Source organism: Myotis myotis, unplaced genomic scaffold, assembly GCF_014108235.1.
Source record: "Myotis myotis isolate mMyoMyo1 unplaced genomic scaffold, mMyoMyo1.p scaffold_m19_p_7, whole genome shotgun sequence".
NCBI lineage: Eukaryota > Metazoa > Chordata > Mammalia > Chiroptera > Vespertilionidae > Myotis > Myotis myotis.
The window spans coordinates 3,457,539-3,475,136 of record NW_023416379.1 but is presented as its reverse complement, the minus strand read 5'-3'; the positions used below and the strand labels follow the sequence as shown (position 1 = coordinate 3,475,136).

Sequence of the window (17,598 nt, the reverse complement as noted above, 5' to 3'; positions counted from 1 at the left end):
ACCCCCATTGTCTCCCCACACATACACCAGACATGTCGGGTATCTGGGGAGATTAATCCTATCTAATAAAGAGGGAATATGCAAATTGACCATCACACCATCACAAAGGTGGCGGCGCCCAGTCCCCTCAGCCCCGCTGGAGTCCCCCAGTCCTTTCAGCCTCTCCAGGGGGTGGGGAAGGGGCAAACGTGCAGTGTGGCTGGACCTGCCTTCAGGCGGCTGGATTCTCCCTCAACCCCCCAGCCGCCCAGGGCCACCCAAGGCTCAGGTAACCAGGGCCAGCCAAGGCTTGCGCTGCCGGCACTGGCAGCAGCAGAGGTGTGATGGGGGTGTTGCCTTCCCCTGATCACTGGGTCGCCTTCCACCCCTGAGGGCTCCCAGACTGTGAGAGGGGGCAGACTGGGCTGAGGGACGCCCCCCTCCTGCCTCCAGTGCATGAATTTTCCTGCATCGGGCCTCTAGTTGAACTATGATTTTAGTTGTTTTGCACCTGCTAGGGAACTCAGGGTGGCTAACTTCACATGAGAAATACCCTCACACCCTGCAGTCATAGGCTTGTATCAAGGCCCTGCTTACCTGGACGCAGTATCAACATTGAATTTATGGGCTAAGACAGAGACTCAGAGAAACTCTCCCGCTCCCTGGCCGTGGCCCTGGATGCTGAGAATGGAGACGTGGGCAGGGCCCAGACTAAGTCAGAGGCGGTGGACCTCGCCGACTGATAGGAGTTTGTGCAAATGCTCCTTTTCTCACGGAGGCTGTAGGCCAAGAGGAGTTCATTACGCGAGTCACGGAATTGACCTCACCTTGGGTTTCTCCCCAGCCAGTGATGTAACAGACCGTCCGGTCAGCGACCACGTAGTCGGCGGGTGGCAGGCACGCTGGGATCACCTTGTCGGTGATGATGGCAGGGCTGAAAGGAAGCACAGACGTGACATTTGCCTGCCCTGCCTGAGACTCCTGCTGCTCACCGGTGGTCACCCACAACCAGACGCCACCTGCCCGAAGCCCCAGACCCTCCGAGCTGGCATCTCCTTGATGCCTTGGCACAGGCTAGCCTGGAGAACAGCTTCCACCCTCACCTTTGCCTATAGGAGCTTATGGGCGGAACAAACAGAACGTTTTGTTACAAAGGCACCCGTTACGGACAAGAATCCATAGTGACACTTCATTGCTGAGTTCCCAGCGGTGGGAGTGGGGGTGACAAAGACCCCTCTCATGCCCATTCTGCGCACTGCACCCTGGACCAAGGACCTGCTTCTATATCCACTTCACAGGCTCCCGGCAGCAGGTGCACGGCCCACTGAGGTGCTAACACACGGCGTCCATTAGAGCAAATGCATCACGTGACCGTGAGCGAGTCGCCCACATTTTGGGTTCTCTGTTTCCTCTATGAGTCTCCACACCATGATGGCGGGAAAACAATAACTGGGCACCAAGTGAAGGAGGAGCGGAAACACTCGCATAAGCAAAAGGGCATTGTTTCCCAAGAGCCTTCACAGGTCGTAGGGTTCCAGGGCATCTTCACCACCAGAACCCCCACGTCCAGGCTGGATTCCATTCTGTTCACGAGGAAAACAGAAGGGAGATGAGAGACGCCCGAATCCGATTATGAATCACCATGGCCGCCAACTTGGAAGCAGACACTCCCTCTCGGGGTCACCAGCATAGACCCAGCCTCTCACATGGGGTGACCCCGCAGATGTCACTCTAGAGGTTCCCTTCTATGCCTTAGACCAGCGGTTCTCAACCTGTGGGTCGTGACCCCTTTGGTGGTGGAACGACCCTTTCACAGGGGTCGCCTAAGACCATCCTGCATACCAGATATTTACATGACGATTCATCACAGTAGCAACATTACAGTTATGAAGTAGCAACGAAAATAATTTTATGATTGGGTCACAACATGAGGAACTGTATTTAAAGGGCCAGAAGGTTGAGAACCACTGCCTTAGACACTTGGAGTGGAGGGCATGGAGTGGATGAGTCTGAAGCTCAGACATTCCAATCTGCAGAGAACACTCCCAGAACCCCAAATTCGAGCCGGGGGTCCTCTGGGTGCCCTCGAAGGACCATGGGAAAGGAGGAGATGAGTTCCTGTTCAGGCTAAGCCAGCAGCCCTTTCTTCCCTCTCTGAAGCGTCCACACGCCCCCGAGGGTCAGGCCTCAGGGCACTGCCCCGAATACCCAGAGGTGTTCCTGCCCAGACCAGCGGGCGCCGGCCTCGTGCACCCTGGCCTGTCCTCACTGTCGGCGGGTCCCCCTGTCCCGGGAGCCCGTCCCACGCTGATGTGTGAGGGCCTTGGTGACTGTCCCCGTCATGTCTGTTCTCAAAAGCGCCATCTGCCGCCTCAGCTGCCTCCCTGGGACCTGCTTCCAAGTCCTGCTCACGCAGGGGCATAGGCAGCCGCCAGTGTCCAGGCCTGATGTTCCTGCACCGTTTCCGCAGGAAAAGCGAGGCCAGCGCTCGGAAGGAGGCCTTGCATCTGTGCGGGTGTGAGAGGTCCTGTCCGGGTTCTTAATGTTCTGGGATATCAGTCTCCTCTGAGTCCCCCACACACATCGCCACGCTGAGAGGAGGCGGCCAGCCAGACACTGGAGGAATTCTCTGGATGTCTGTTGGCTGACCGCGACCCTCCAGTGAGAGTTTAGGGGTCACCTGCACCTCGTGTTTCAACTCTTTTTCACGCGAGGAAACTGAGTCCTGGCGCCTTTGCCAAGACCACAGCCAGGACGGAGCAGAATGGGGTCGAGCCCAGGTCTCACTTGAAGGTCAATGTTCTTCCCCGAAGGCCTGTGCCTTTCGTGGCCCTGCAGCACGCCCCCTCCCCCCGTGCACCCCCTCCCTCCTCCCCGCCTGTTCCGCCAGGAACCCGGGCAGGAGCGGCAATGCCCACGCCTCCCGGACACGCGCGTGGGGCGGGCACCTGCTCAGCTTCAGCAGTGCTATGTCGGCCCGTGTGGGCTCCAGCACCAGCTTGGACACGTCCCTCTCCTGCACGTCCGCCTCCAGGTTCTGCTCGCTGTGCGCTCCCAGGATGACCTTGTACGACGAAGGCCGTGAGGACCTGGAAAAGGCGGTGCCGTGAGCAGCGAAGGGTGGGCAGCCTCTTCACCGGGCGCCCTTCTGAGCCAGACACTCGGCTCCCCAGTTTCCTCTGAGCATCAGCCTGTGGGGGTTCCATTCCAGTCAAGGGCACATACCTCAGTTACAGGCTCGATCCCCAGCCCTGGTCGGAGTGCGTGCGGGAGGCAACCAATGTGTCTTTCTCACATCAATGTTTCTCTCTCTCTGTGTCTCTCCCCCTCCCTTCCACTCTCTCTAAAAATCAATGGAAAACATCCACAGGTGAGGATTAACAAAAGAAATAATCTATAATAATAAAAGCGTAATATGCTAATTAGACTGGACAGCCGAACAGCCTTCCGGACAACCTTCTGGACGAAGCCGGAGCTGCAAGGGCCGAGCCCCTGAGCCCCTTGCATGGATTTCGTGCATTGGGCCTCTAGTAACAAATAAAAGGAAAGAAAGGCCCTAGCTGGCTTGGCTCAGTGGATAGAGCGTCGACCTGTGGACTCAAGGGTCTCAGGTTTGATTCCAGTCAAGGGCACATACCCTGGTTGCAGGCTCAATCCCCAGTAGGGGGCATACAGGAGGCAGCCAATCAATGATTCTCGCTCATCATTGATGTTTCTATCTCTCTCTTCCTCTCCCTTCCTCTCTGAAATCAATTAAAAATTTTTTTTTTTTTTTTTAAAGAAAGGTCACCATTGACCGAGCCTCGCTGTTAAGGAATGTTCTCGGCGATGCTTCTGGTAGATGGGACCAACACTAGAGTCAGCACAAGGGCAGGCCCCGTGTCAGTGGTCACTCGGGCACCTGTGCCCGTGCCACGCACGGCTCTCTCCTGCCTACCCCCGAGCTGGTCTTTCTCCTTCGTTTCCCCCTGGAAACCCTCCCGTCCTCTCCCATCCGATGGCCCTGACAGCTCTGCCTCAGGCTCTCCACACCCACTCCCCGGTGCCCAGTGTCATGGCCATCGGAGGAAGGGCGGGAGGGGACAGGGAAGGACACAGGCGGGAAGTCTGCCAGCCGAGTCCTGGCGCCAGCCGTCCCCGCACCTACCTCTCCAGGCAGTGGGCAGCGGTCAGCACCCAGTCCGGGGACAGCAGTGTGCCTCCGCAGAAGTGCATCCGGAATCTGGGGGGACAGGCCGAGAGTTTAGTTCAGATCTCATGCTCTGTCTACAGGAAGCCGAAAGCAGTGCTCAGTTACTTCTGTTAGTGCGATGTTCCCAAAGGAAAGGCCACTGGCCCGTCACCAGGACGGTAGGGGCTGAGTTCCAGAAGGTTCCATCCACAGCAGGCAGCACTCTTTACGGTGGCTGGGGAGGCTTGGGGACAGCTCTCCCCAGACGAGCAAACCCACGGGGCTCCAACATAAAGCCCGAGCCCTTGGCTCTGACTGGACAGCCCTGGACTTGAACAGAAGGGACCCGGCAAAACCACCCCTTTCATTTCTTTCCTTTCCTTTTGGCAAGATCCATGCGAGACCTGGCGAGTCCTTCTCAGGCGGCCCGAGGTGACTCTGAGTAGCCCGGTTCTGGGACTTGCTGATTTTACCCGAGAGAATTCCCTCTCCAGGGGGAAATGGCTCCTAATCGTTTACGTCCCAGGACTTCCAGGCACGTGGTAGCTCATGGAAAGAGCGGGAAGGAAGGGAGCACAGTGAGGGGGGCGGCCCGCTGACGTCAGGAGGAGACCGCGCAGTGTGGGAAGACCGACGGGAAGCCTGACGGGCGGAGGCTGTGCAGAGCGCACTTACTAAGGGACGAGGCCAAGGACAGAAACGCTGCGCAACACCGTGAACCATGGACTCGCGTTGGGCGGCGGCACCGGGCGAGCCGGGGCGGAAGGCTCGCGGGGGAGGCCGCCCGCACCCGAGCGCAGGTGCCCGGGCGCAGAAAGGAGACGGGAAGCAGCCCTGTCACCTGTGCGCTTTCCCCAGTCACCAGGCGGCCTGAGCCCACTGAAGGCAGAGGCCACTGGAATGATGACCCAGACTGCCCAGGGTTCTGTGGGGGCAGAGCTGGTCACTGCTCGCCTGTGGGGAGCGGGAGCCACCCCACGCGAAAGGAGGTGTGTGCGCAGCCGGGTGAGCCCCTCGGAATGAAGTCACTGAAATCTGCGTCTGTGATGGACCACAGGGAATTGGGTCTTGGTGCCCCGCCAGCTGTCACATGCCTCTAGTTAGCTTTTGCTCTTCATCTTACAAGGAATCTTCAAGACTTTCCCGGCAATACTGGCTCCTGGGAATTGTGGCCTCTACACACCTTAATGGTAGCTGCCCGGATCAAGGAAAAGACCCCAGTTCTGGCTATTTTCAAAGCAGAGACCCTAGAAAAAGCAAATCCTTTACGTCCTAGCTTCCCTTCCTCCTGAGGAGAGTGCAGAGGCCGGCGCTGAGCCTGAGCTTGGGCTGAGTGCGGATGCAGACGGGTGTGCGGGCTCACACAGAAGGATGGACGCATCGTTTCTAGAAGTGCGTTACCTTGTTCGAAGGCTGACCTGCCACGGCCAGGAGTGTGGGTTGGCCACGCACCCGCCTACGACCCTTCCGGGGCACTTCTTCGGCTCCACCTTGGGCTTCCCACAGTCAAAGGATGAGGACGCTGCGGCACAGGAAAGAGAGTCGCATCTAAAGTGAGAGGTGACCGTGCTGTCACACAGCTCACGGCGCGTGAGGCGTCAAAGCACTGAGGGTTTGACACCTCAAAGCCCAGACTATTAGCAAGCGGCCTGGACGCGTGGACCAGACCGCCAGCTGTCAGAGGGGAGGGGCTTGGGGACTGGACGGAAGAAGGTGAAGGGATAAATCAACAAGTATATACATTACACGTAGGCACAGAGAGCAGGGTGGTGATGGCCAGGGAAGGCGGTGCAATGTACAGACGATATTTTGAGTTGTTCACTGAAAACCTGTATAGTTTTGTGAACCAATGTCACCCCAATAAACTCAATATAAAAAAAAAAGAAAGAAAAGAGAAAAGTAAAGAAAGCTCTTAAACAATTTCAAAAGTGAAATAAACAAGCAAACAAAAAAACACACCCCATAAGCATGTTTTGGAATATCTTTCTCTAAGTTTGAAAAGTAGTAGAAGGCAACACAGAACCTTCTCCATTCAAGAAGATGGAAGCACTTTCTATTATCGGGGGGAAGCGATGAAGTAAATTGGTGTAGTTAGGCATAAGAATGACGGCTTCTCCTAGACCCGTGGTCGGCAAACCACGGCTCGCAAGCCACATGCGGCTCTTTGGCCCCTTGAGTGTGGCTCTTCCACAAAATACCACGTGCGGGTGCACATGTACAGTGTGGTTGAAACTTCGTGGCCCATGCGCAGAAGTTGGTATTTTGTGGAAGAGCCACACTCAAGGGGCCAAAGAGCCGCATGTGGCTCGTGAGCCATGGTTTGCTGACCACTGGCCTAGACAACCTTGACCGACACACCTTGTTAATCTGACCCATAACTTTAGCCACGTATCACTGTCACCACCACCACCTCCACCGAACCATGGACAACTCTCTGATAACCACAGTGCCATCCCTGCTGAAAGGCAATAGGGTATATTTTTAAGCTCTACATTTATTAAATGAACACCAAATCTTTCCATAATGATCTTGTTCAGTACATTATTCAAATCAATCAAAATTTGTAAAAACACATATCCATATATTTTTCAGTAAACTAACCTAAAAGCACACTTTCTGATAAATAAAGCAAACGTGTGCATATATGAAGACTTCTATAATCCTAGTAAGAAAATATAATGTTGTGTGCAACCATTAACTCAAGAGAAATAGCTGTTATAAAAAAAAATGAATGTGGTGAATTGTGTATAAATTTCACATCAGGGCTATATATAAAACTTGGTAATAGGGTATTTTTAAATGGGAGTCTCTGTGTGCACATATGTACATACTAGAGGCCTGGTGCACAAATTTGTGCACATTGAAAGGAAATTAATTAGAAGAAATATTTTAGAGGCCGGGGCAGGACCGTGGAAGGTTGGCTCCAGGGCATGTCTGGCCTGTCTTGCCCAGTCCCCATTGGAGCCAATAGGAGCCAGCCAACCAGGGAGGGACCGTGGGAGGTTGACCGGCCAGGGAGGGACCATGGGAGGGCTCCAGGGCATGTCTGGCCCGTCTCACCCAGTCCCAATCAGCCGGACCCCAGCAGCAAGCTCACCTACCAGTTGGAGCATCTGCCCCCTGGTGGTCAGTGTGTGTCATAGTGACTGGTCGAGCAGTTGACTGAATGGTCGACCGATCAGTCGGACACTTAGCATATTAGGCTTTTATATAGAGAGATGTGTGTATGTGATTGTAAGTAGCAAGGATAATCTTCCCTAACCTGAACTATTACCTCTCCCAGCCAGGCTCTGGACCGCCCTCCCAGCAGCCTCCCAGACTCACCAAGGGCCCAGGGATAACACATCACTGCCTGCACCGCATGCCTCCCACCTGCTCCCCTCCGCTGGGCACAGGGTCCAGGAGGAAAGGTCAGTGTCCATCCTTGGTGGCACCTGCTTGTGCCCAGGACAGTTCAGGATCAACAAATGCTCTCCTGTTGCCTGGCGCCCTTCAGACCTTCAGCAACGTGAGCGTAAGTCATTGTTCATAACGACACTGCGGGGGGTTTCTTTCCATCCCACCAGAGGCTCTACCCTCTCTCAAACCTGGAGCCTGAATTTTCCAAATAACTTTCCCTTTGTCACAGCCTGTGCTGCGCATCCACATAGAAAAGTCTTTTAAAACAGGAAACACGCAACATTATGACATGCTACTCTGGTGCTGAGCTTAGTTCCTGCCGCTGAGCCTCGGACAGAACAGGCATCACAGATGCACTAAGAAAGGGTAGCTACAGAGAGCACTGCTGTCCGGTTTTCCATTCAGAACAGAATCGAAAGTTTCTCTTTATTTTTACTTATTTCTTATCTAAACTGAACGTGGTGGTGGAATTGAAATGCATTATTAAAATCATTCAACCAACAAATACATAATTTAAAGTAAGTGAATATAAGTAAACTAGAGGCCAGGTGCACAAAAATTTGTGCATTCGGGGGGGGAGGGGGGTCCCTCAGCCCGGCCTGTGCCCTCTCGCAATCTGGGACCCCTCAGGGGATGACCACCTGTTGGCTTAGGCCCGCTCCCCGGAGGATTGGGCCTAGGATGACAATCAGACATCCCTCTGGCAGCCCGGCAGCCCTCGGGGCATGTCCACTTGCCAGCGGGGAGCAGGCCTAACCTGCAGTCGGACATCCTTAGCGCTGCTGAGGAGGCAGGAGAGGCTCCCACTACCACCGCTGTACTGGCAGCCATCAGCCTGGCTTGTGGCTGAGAAGAGCTCCCCCATGTGAGAGCGCCCTGACCACCAGAGGGCAGCTCCTGCATTGAGCATCTGCCCCCTGGTGGTCAGTGTGTGTCATAGTGACCAGTCATTCCCAGTCCTTCTGCTGTTAGGGTGAGTTTGCATATTACCCTTTTACTATATAGGATAGAGGGCTGATGCACGGGTGGGGGCCGGCTGGTTTGCCCTGAAGAGTGTCCCGGATCAGGGTGGGGGTCCCGCTTGGGTGCCTGGCCAGCCTGGATGAGGGGATGATGGCTGTTTGCAGCTGGTCACAACCCCCACTGGGGTGCCTGGTCAGCCTGAGTGAGGGACTGAGGGGCGTTTTCAGGCTGGTGGGTGACTGAAGCTCCCAACCTCTCCTTTTTTTCTTTGTTTTAATTCTGGGATTTATTTACCTTCTATAGCTGTCACTGGAGCTGAGAGCCGGCTTTTGCTCTGAGGCTTGGCTCCAGCTCTGAGACCTCGGCTGCTGAAAGCAGGTATCTGGGTTTGTTTGGCTTCTATAATTGAAACACTGTTGCAGCTCCAGCTCTGAGGCCCAGCTGGCTGAAAGCAGGTTTCTGGGGTTTGTTTAGCTTCTATAATTGCAACATTGTTTCTTAGAGTGCAGTTCAGAGGCCGGCAGCGGCAGTCGGGGAACCTTGGCTTCCTCCTTCACTGGAGCAAGCAAGCTTCCTGTTCACTTCAGCTGCCTGGCTGCCGGCTGCCATCTTGGTTGGCAGTTAATTTGCATATCATCCTCATTAGCCAATGGGAAGCATGTCGGAGGTACGGTTAATTACCATGCTTGTCTATTATTAGATAGAATAACTTATGTTTGAGGTGGGCATCTTCAATGATGAAGAGAGAGGGCTCAGGGAGGAGGCTGAAGGGTGGGCAGGGGGAGGAAGGGCAGCCCAGTGGAAAGCCCAGCTTGCAAGCCCTTCTCTCTCAGACCGCATGAAGGATGCAAGGCTGCATGTGTCCGAGAAGTCGGTTCCTTTCAGAAATGAAGCCAGCTTACCGCACTGCGGGACGTCGCAGTAGTCGAACAGCTTCTTGGGGTCCGTCGTGTAGCACCAGGGCCCGTTGACGTCGCCGTCAGGGTTCCGGCAGTACTGGAAGAGAGGCGCTGCTCAGGGATGGGGGACTGCATGCACGGGGTGGGAGTGGGCGGCCTGGGCACGGGCAGTCATGCTGCCCTCAGAAGAGGAAAGGTAAGTGCTCCTTTGTGGGGGGCCGGGGGGTGTAAACTTTAGGATGCTTCTGACTCATTCCAGCCCATTGGTCATGTCTCCTTATCCCAAAGGAGCTCCAGCCTTGAGGCCACGCCCCGGAGGGAGGGTGAGCCTCTCAGGGGACTTAACGTGGAGACTGTAAAAGGGAACTCCTGTGGGTGGAGGTGGTAGAGGTGCCCAATAGGACCACGGGGCATGATTGACTCATCCTGTGCCTGGGTCACCACGGAGCCTGCTTGCTGGTGGCTCAGACATGCAGATGCCCTGGGCTGGGCACCGTCCGTGGGTCAAGCCACGAGAGGCTGTGTCTCCTGGTCCTTCCTATGCATGCTCTGAAGTAAGCTGGAGTGTGAGCGGCCTGGCCAGCGCGACTCAGTGGTTGGGCATTGATTTATGAACCAGGAGGTCATGGTTCAATTCCCAGTTGGGGCACATGCCCGGGTTGTGGGCGCCATCCCCAGTGCAGGGCATGAGGGAGGCAGCTGATTTATGATTCTCTCTCATCATTGATGTTTCTCTCTTTCTTCTTCCTTCCTCTCTGAAATCAATTAAATATATATATATATATGTGTGTGTGTGTGTGTGTGTGTGTGTGTGTATGTCTTTTTTAAAAAATTTTTAAAGAAAGAAAAGGAAGTGTGAGAGACTGGGAAATCCTACTATGGGGAATCCCAATGGCCCACCCAAATGTTTTTCCTAGAAAAGTCTGACCATAAGGTCACGAATCACATTGATCACCAGGAACTAGACTCTAGACCAGGGGTGGGCAAACTTTTTGACTCGAGGGCCACAATGGGTTCTTAAACTGGACCGGAGGGCCGGAACAAAAGCATGGATGGAGTGTTTGTGTGAACTAATATAAATTCAAAGTAAACATCATTACATAAAAGGGTATGGTCTTTTTTTTTTAGTTTTATTCATTTCAAACGGGCCGGATCTGGCCCGCGGGCCATAGTTTGCCCACGGCTGCTCTAGATCCTCAACCTGTGGGTCGAGAACAATGAAAATACATCCTGCATATCAGATATTTACATTACAATTCATAACAGTAGCAACATGACAGTTATGAAGTAGCAACGAAAATAATGTTATGGTTGGGTCACAACATGAGGAGCTGTATTAAAGGGCCGCGGCGTCAGGAAAGTTGAGAACCACTGGTCGAGGGTGGACACTGGAAACTAGAAACAGCGCGGAGGGAAGAGCACCGGGAGTGAGGCCTGCGGCAGGGTGGCCGGGCTGCTCCTGTGCTGACGGTACCGGTGCTGCTCCTGCTGCAGGCTCGGCCCCCGAAACCCCGCATGGTCCCCCCACACACACACACACCCAAGATCAGTCCAGGCTGCCTCACCGCAGCAGAACCGATTCTGTTTGCTAAGGTCGGTCATCAAAAGGCAGAGAGCGGCTTACGTTTTTCTCCAGCCCGGCCCGTGGGTTCGTCTCTGGCGTGAAGATGCTGTGTCTGTGGGGCTCCTGGGCGGCCCAGGCCTGGCAGGCGGTGCCGGCCACAGTGGTGGCCTTCTTGCCCCGGTACCCCTTCCCGCTGCCCAGCATGCAGTCTGCGGGGAGAGAGGGCGCAGGTCAGGCTCCGCGGACCCGGGGAGGAGGCACAAGCACGGCGGCGGCAGGTTCTCCAATGTCGGGCCCTGTGGGTGCACCGTGCAGAGCCCAACAGGCTGGGGTGGTGGGCGCTGTCTAACACGTTACCCGTCTAACATGTTACCCGTCTAACACGTTGCCTGTCTAACACGTTACCAGTCTAACATGTTACCCATCTAACATGTTATGGTCTAACATGTTACCCATCTAACATGTTACAGTCTAACATGTTACCCATCTAACACATTACTGGTGTAACATGTTACCCATCTAACACGTTACCCGTCTAACATGTTACCAATCTAACACGTTACCCATCTAACACGTTACCCATCTAACACGTTACCCATCTAACACATTACCCAACTAACATGTTACCCATCTAACACGTTACCCATCTAATACGTTACCCATCTAACACATTACCCAACTAACACGTTACCCATCTAACACATTACCCAACTACCACGTTACCCGTCTAACACATTATCCGTCTAACACGTTACCCGTCTAACACGTTACCCATCTAACACGTTACCCAACTAACACGTTACCAGTCTAACACATTATCCGTCTAACACATTACCTGTCTAACACGTTACCGGTCTAACACGTTACCCATCTAACACGTTACCCAACTAACACGTTACCCAACTAACACGTTACCCAACATGCACGTGGGCTTGGAAACAGCCGTGCGTGGAGCAGGGGCTGGAGTGGAAATTGGGCCAGGACACTGAGCTCATTGGTTTGACCCCACCAAGTGGTGGCCGGCGCCCGGGAGAATTTGCGGGGCAGATGCTGTTGTGAACTGCTAGGCGGCTCTGGAGCACCTCACTCTCATGGGGGGGAGGGGGTAAAGGGGTGCACACATAAAGGCTCTTCTAGAAAATCTTATTTGGCTGGAGCTGTGCTTTGTGTCCCTACCCTCTGGGGTGAAAAGGGTAACGGGGTGACGGGATGCCTTCCCCAAGCTTGTCCCGCATCTCAAACCCGGGGAGGGGGTTCCCCGGGACCCCTCTGAGAATTGGATGTGGGACCCATGTGGGGGTGGGAGGCGGTGCACCAGCGCCCTGATGGCCACTTGGAAAATCCAAACAGTGAGGAGGGGGCCTTGCTGGGCAGTCTGCACCCCAACATTTGCCAGGACTGGGGCATGTGGGTTACCCATGCACTAACTGTGGCGCCGACACATGGGAGAACCGTGGAGGTCCCCCCGGGTTTATCCAGGAGGGACCCAGGTGGGACTCCGAGCAAGGAGAGGTGGCTCACCGGTCCCGGGGGGAGCAGGCGAGGCCCCCACATTGTGGGGGAGCCGAACCCACCTCAGGGAGGAGAGGCTCTCGACTTCCAACCTGGTCCTTCTCAGCACCACCGTTTGGAGGCGTTGAAGACCCGAAAGTGGCCAGATGAGCTGTGCGACCCCTAACACATTACCGGTCTAACACATTACCGGTCTAACACGTTACCGGTCTAACACGTTACCGGTCTAACATATTGGGGGTCTAACACGTTACCTGTCTAACACATTACCCGACTAACACGTTACCCAACATGCACGTGGGTGGGGAGAGGGAGCCCCTGGGTATCCCCACCCCTCGAAGGTGCAGAGGCCTCGCTGCTGCCCGGCAACCACAGGACCAGGTGCTTAGGGAGCAGGGGGATGGGACCACTTTCGGCTCCGCCTCAGGGGACAGCCCCTTCTCATGCTGAGGTCCGGTGACCCTGCGGCCGCACAGCCACTTCCGCAGTGTTTGTCGGGAGCCTCATGCGCCTGCCTAGCTCCCCTAATTCAGCGTGTTCCCAGCCAAATTAACCCTTTCTATTCCTCTATGGAGGAGGCAGGGACGTGCTTTTCTAGAATGCTCTATTTCAGCCCAGCTGGGGTTGCTCGGTGGTTGAGCCTTGACCTATGAACCAGGAGGTCAGGGTCGATTCCTGGTCAAGGTACATGCCCGGGTTGCAGGCTCATTCCCCAGTAGGGGGTGTGCAGGAGGCAGCTGATCAATTATTCTCTCCCATCATTGATGTTTCTCTCTCTCTCTCTCTCTCTCTCTCTCTCTCTCTCTCCCCCTTCCTCTCTGAAATCAATAAACATATTTTTTTTAATTTAAAAATAGAATGTCCTATTTCAGTTAATGCCGGCATTACCAACCTCCCACCCCCCGGCTCACTATGCCATCCTCCACCACAGCCAGTTGGTCCCCAGGGCTCACCCCCTGTCCACCAGCAGCAGCAGCTCGGCCCCACCCCCACGGTGACAGGAGAGGTTTCCTTCCACATGTATTCAGGTTCCCATAGCAACCAGCTTCTGCATCCATCCGCTTCCCCGGGCTTTCGTCCCAGGGCCCAAGCGCACAGTCTGGCCACCACGTCTCACCTGCTTCTGCTTCCGAAGAGCCCTGGGAACCGACAGGCTGGTCCTCGGACGGGGCGTTCATGACAGCCCCCTGTGTCTCTGAGCATTTCTTCAGGTTGCAGAACTCCCAGCGGACGCTGGGGTCGGTGGTGTAGCACCAAGGGCCCTTGTCGCCGTCGGGATTCCTGCAGTAGTTCATGGTCAGGCCGCTGCGAATGCCACACAAGAGGGCGTGAGTGGGGGGGAGAGTCCTCAGGGGCACCCCGCACCCTCTGAGTGTTGTGTTAACAAAGTCTTTTTTTAAAATTGATTTCAGAGAAGAAGGGAGAGAGATAGAAACATCAATGATGAGAGAGAATCATTGATTGGCTGCCTCTTGCACGCCCCCTACTGGGGGGTGGGTGTGTGGGGATTGAGCCTGCAACATGGGCATGTGCCCTTGGCCAGAATCGAACCTGGGACCCTTTAGTCCACAGGCCAATGCTCTATTCACTGAGCCAAACCAGCTAGAGCCAAAGTCTTAGTTTTAATAAGAGGAGGTTTACTTAGAAAGTCGCAGTGGTCGAAGTGAGCGGTAGAAGAAATGGGCTCAGGAAACAAGTTCCAGAGGCAAAGAAGGGCCATGGGAGCTTAGAATGGGGAATGGTGGGGGGAGGGGGGAGAGCAAGAGAAAGAGAGAGAGAGAGAGAGAGAGAGAGCCTTAACAAAGTCTTAAGTGACTTTGCAATATTTCCACTAAAGATATGAAAGGTGCTAATTATTACAGTGCCACAAGCACAGGTCCTCAATGTCAAAACAACTTTTAAATCTATATATATAAAAGCCTAAGCAACTGGCTGACCGACCAGTAGCTATGACAGGCACTGACCACCAGGGGGCAGACGTTCAATGCACAGGCATGGAAACATGGAACAGACTGATGAATCTCAGAGGGAAGGAGGGAGAGCAGGAGATCAGGAAGAGATTAACCAAAGATCTTATATGCATACTAGAGGCCCAGTGCACGGATTCGTGTACTGGTGGTGTCCCTCGGCCTGGCCTGCACCCTCTCACACTCCAGGACCCCTCGGGGGATGTTGGACTGCCAGTTTCCGCCCAATCCCTACAGGCCAAGCCGAGGGACCCCACCCGTGCATGAATGTGTGCACCAGGCCTCTAGTAGATCACAATTTTTATTTAACAAATAAAAGTTAATATATGCTCCATGTAAAAGCTAAGATGGCATATAAATGTGTAAAGAAAGTGTCAGAATATCTCCTTCCCCTGGGAATGCTAACTATGTTTCCCAGGGATAACCAACATGGATTTTGAAGTGTGTGTTTTAGATTTTTTTTCTATGCACACACGCATACTTCTGTATCTGTGTCTGTGTCTCTATATATGGCCACATCGGGCTGTGAAAGCTGGAACTGAATGTATCTCCCTGAGGAAGAAATGACAGCGAAAATGATGGCACGCCCCGCAGCCTTCCCAGTCCGTTCATTCCTGCTGTGGTTAAATGCTATGCATTCCCAGTGGGAAGCCATGAGCACAATGTAACTGCAAATACTCCATCTGGTGGATCGAGCGGGTTCCGGGCTGGAGGGACTTCTGGAAACTAGCTCCCAGGCCCGACATCGTTTCCATGGGATGCGTTCTGGGGGGACGGGAGGCGCCCCGCACTGTCCTCACTCCCCCGACCTGTCCCACCTCCCTCGCTGCAGCCACCCAGGCCTGGGAACGGGATGAGGCTGAAGAACTGCGGGACAGAGGGGCGAAGGGAGACATACGGGTAGACCAGGGAGCTGAGGGAGCTGAGGGCTTACGGAGGAGTCGGGAAATGCTGGGTAACAAACAGCAGGTGAGGAACCTAGGATGCTGGTGGTTTGGTCCCCCAGGGCCTCCCCGGAACACTGCCCTAGCCTCGCGGGATTCTCAGCCGTGGACTCCCCTCTCCAGCCTAGACCCATGACCTGGGGCTACCGGAAACAATGAGGCAATGTGGGAATCCGAGGCCATGCCTGTAGATACCTCAGACACGTGGCTGGGGCCCACGATTCAAGGAAGCCAGCCAGAGGTGGCTGAGCAGTTGGAGGTGTTCAAAGGCTTATCCATTTGTGGCAAAAAGGCTGTCTGCTCAGCCCTGGTCTTCGGTCACCTCCCTGCCTTTCCTACCAGTACCTGTCTACGCCCTGACTCGTCTGCCTTCCTGCTTTCCCTCTCTGTGTCCTGGCACCTCAGGTCCCCTCAGACCATAACACTCAGGCCCCGATGGGTCTGAACAGGTCAGACTGTAGACACCGCCACCCAGGGGCCCACACAGACGTCATGTCAGTGGCTATAACCCAATGCCACAGCTGAACGGCAGCCTTGGTGGAAGCAGGTTTTGTGGGTGGTTCCATTGCTAATCATCAGGTCATGTGTCTTCCTGAACTTTCCACTCGTGTAACCATGACCCCTCCATACGTCCCAACCCCCCGGTTTCTACAAAAGTGCTCAGGAAAGACAGCCCTCCTCCAACTTCTCTTCTTGGGGAATTTTTGCTCAAAAACGAGGCACCCGAGATACTGTGCCTCGCATTCTGGAGCCGAGAGAAGTTTGGGTCTAAGAAGTTAGCGTAAACAAGTCCCTTCTAACCAGCCCAAGTGAGCCGTGGCTCCTCTGACCGTTAAAAAGCAAAGACATACGCGTTGGGGACTTTGCCTGGGGTCATCGAGTGCCGGTGTGGGGTCATAGATGACCAGGACTGGCATTTGCGCCCCGTGATGGTGGTGGAGGAGGTGCCGCGGTAGCTCTGCCCGTTGCCGTGGTAGCACTCCTGGACCACGGGGGTCTGCTCGGGTGGGACTGAAAAGGAAGTGGAAGAAGTCAGTGAATAATGACGAGGACGGAGAGATGTGTGAAGCAGTGACAGTCCCAGAACAGCAGCCTCTGTATGTGTGTTCACACTGCTCCTGGTCAGCAGGCAGATGGGCACACAAAGGAAATAGCGGATCCGTAACATTCCAGAATTTTAACGACCTCGGTTTTTAGGTAAATATTTAATGTAAAACTTGGGGAAGCCCAGCTGGCTTGGCTCAGTGGTTGAGCATCAACCTATGAACCAGGAGGTCATGGTTCGATTCCTGGTCATGGCACAGGCCTGGATTGTGGGCTCGATCCCCAGTAGAGGGTGTGCAGGAGGCAGCCGATCCATGATTCTCTCTCATTATGATGTTTCTATCTCTCCCTCTTCTTTCCTCTCTGAAATCAATAAAAATATATATTAAAAATATCCTATCTAATAATAGACAAACATGGTAATTAACCATACCTCCGACATGCTTCCCATTGGCTAATCAGGGCGATATGCAAATTAACTGCCAACCAAGATGGCAGCCGGCAGCCAGGCAGCTGAAGCGAACAGGAAGCTTGCTTGCTCCAGTGAAGGAGGAAGCCAAGGTTCCCCGCCTGCCGCTGCTGGGCTCTGAGCTTGCACTCTAAGAAACAATGTTGCAATTATAGAAGCTAAACAAACCCCAGAAACCTGCTTTCACCCAGCCAGGCCTCAGAGCTGTAGCTGCAACAGTGTTTCAATTATAGAAGCCAAACAAACCCAGATCCCTGCTTTTAGCAGCTGAGGCCTCAGAGCTGGAGCTGAGCCTCAGAGCTAAAGCCGGCTCTCAGCTCCAGTGACAGCCATAGAAGGTAAATAAATCCCAGAATAAAAAAAGAAAAAAGAAAAAGAAAAAAAAAGAAAAAAAGGAGAGGTTGGGAGCTTCAGTCACCCGCCAGCCTGAAAACGGCCCTCAGCCCCTCACCCAGACTGGCCAGGCACCCCAGTGGGGACCCCACCCTGAAGGGGGTGCGACCAGCTGCAAACAGCCATCATCCCCTCATCCAGGCTGGCCAGGCACCCAAGCGGGACCCCCACCCTGATCCGAGACACCATTCAGGGCAAACCAGCCAGCCCCCACTCGTGCACCAGGCCTCTATCCTATATAGTAAAAGGGTAATATGCAAACTCACCCTAACAGCAGAAGGACTGGGAATGACT

General features: G+C 54.3%; 1 protein-coding gene across 1 annotated transcript in view; it reads right to left on the bottom strand.

Moving 5' to 3' along the window:
• Nucleotides 1-17,598, bottom strand: part of PLG (plasminogen) — a 44,570-nt gene that overhangs the window by 5,326 nt on the left and 21,646 nt on the right. The window contains exons 10-17 of the mRNA XM_036317897.1: nt 16,250-16,409; nt 13,605-13,792; nt 11,036-11,184; nt 9,415-9,508; nt 5,552-5,672; nt 4,127-4,201; nt 2,928-3,068; nt 807-913 (exon numbers count right to left, since the gene is read on the bottom strand). Of these exons, the coding sequence (XP_036173790.1) occupies nt 807-913; nt 2,928-3,068; nt 4,127-4,201; nt 5,552-5,672; nt 9,415-9,508; nt 11,036-11,184; nt 13,605-13,792; nt 16,250-16,409 (1,035 nt within the window). The remainder of the gene's footprint in view (nt 1-806; nt 914-2,927; nt 3,069-4,126; nt 4,202-5,551; nt 5,673-9,414; nt 9,509-11,035; nt 11,185-13,604; nt 13,793-16,249; nt 16,410-17,598) is intronic.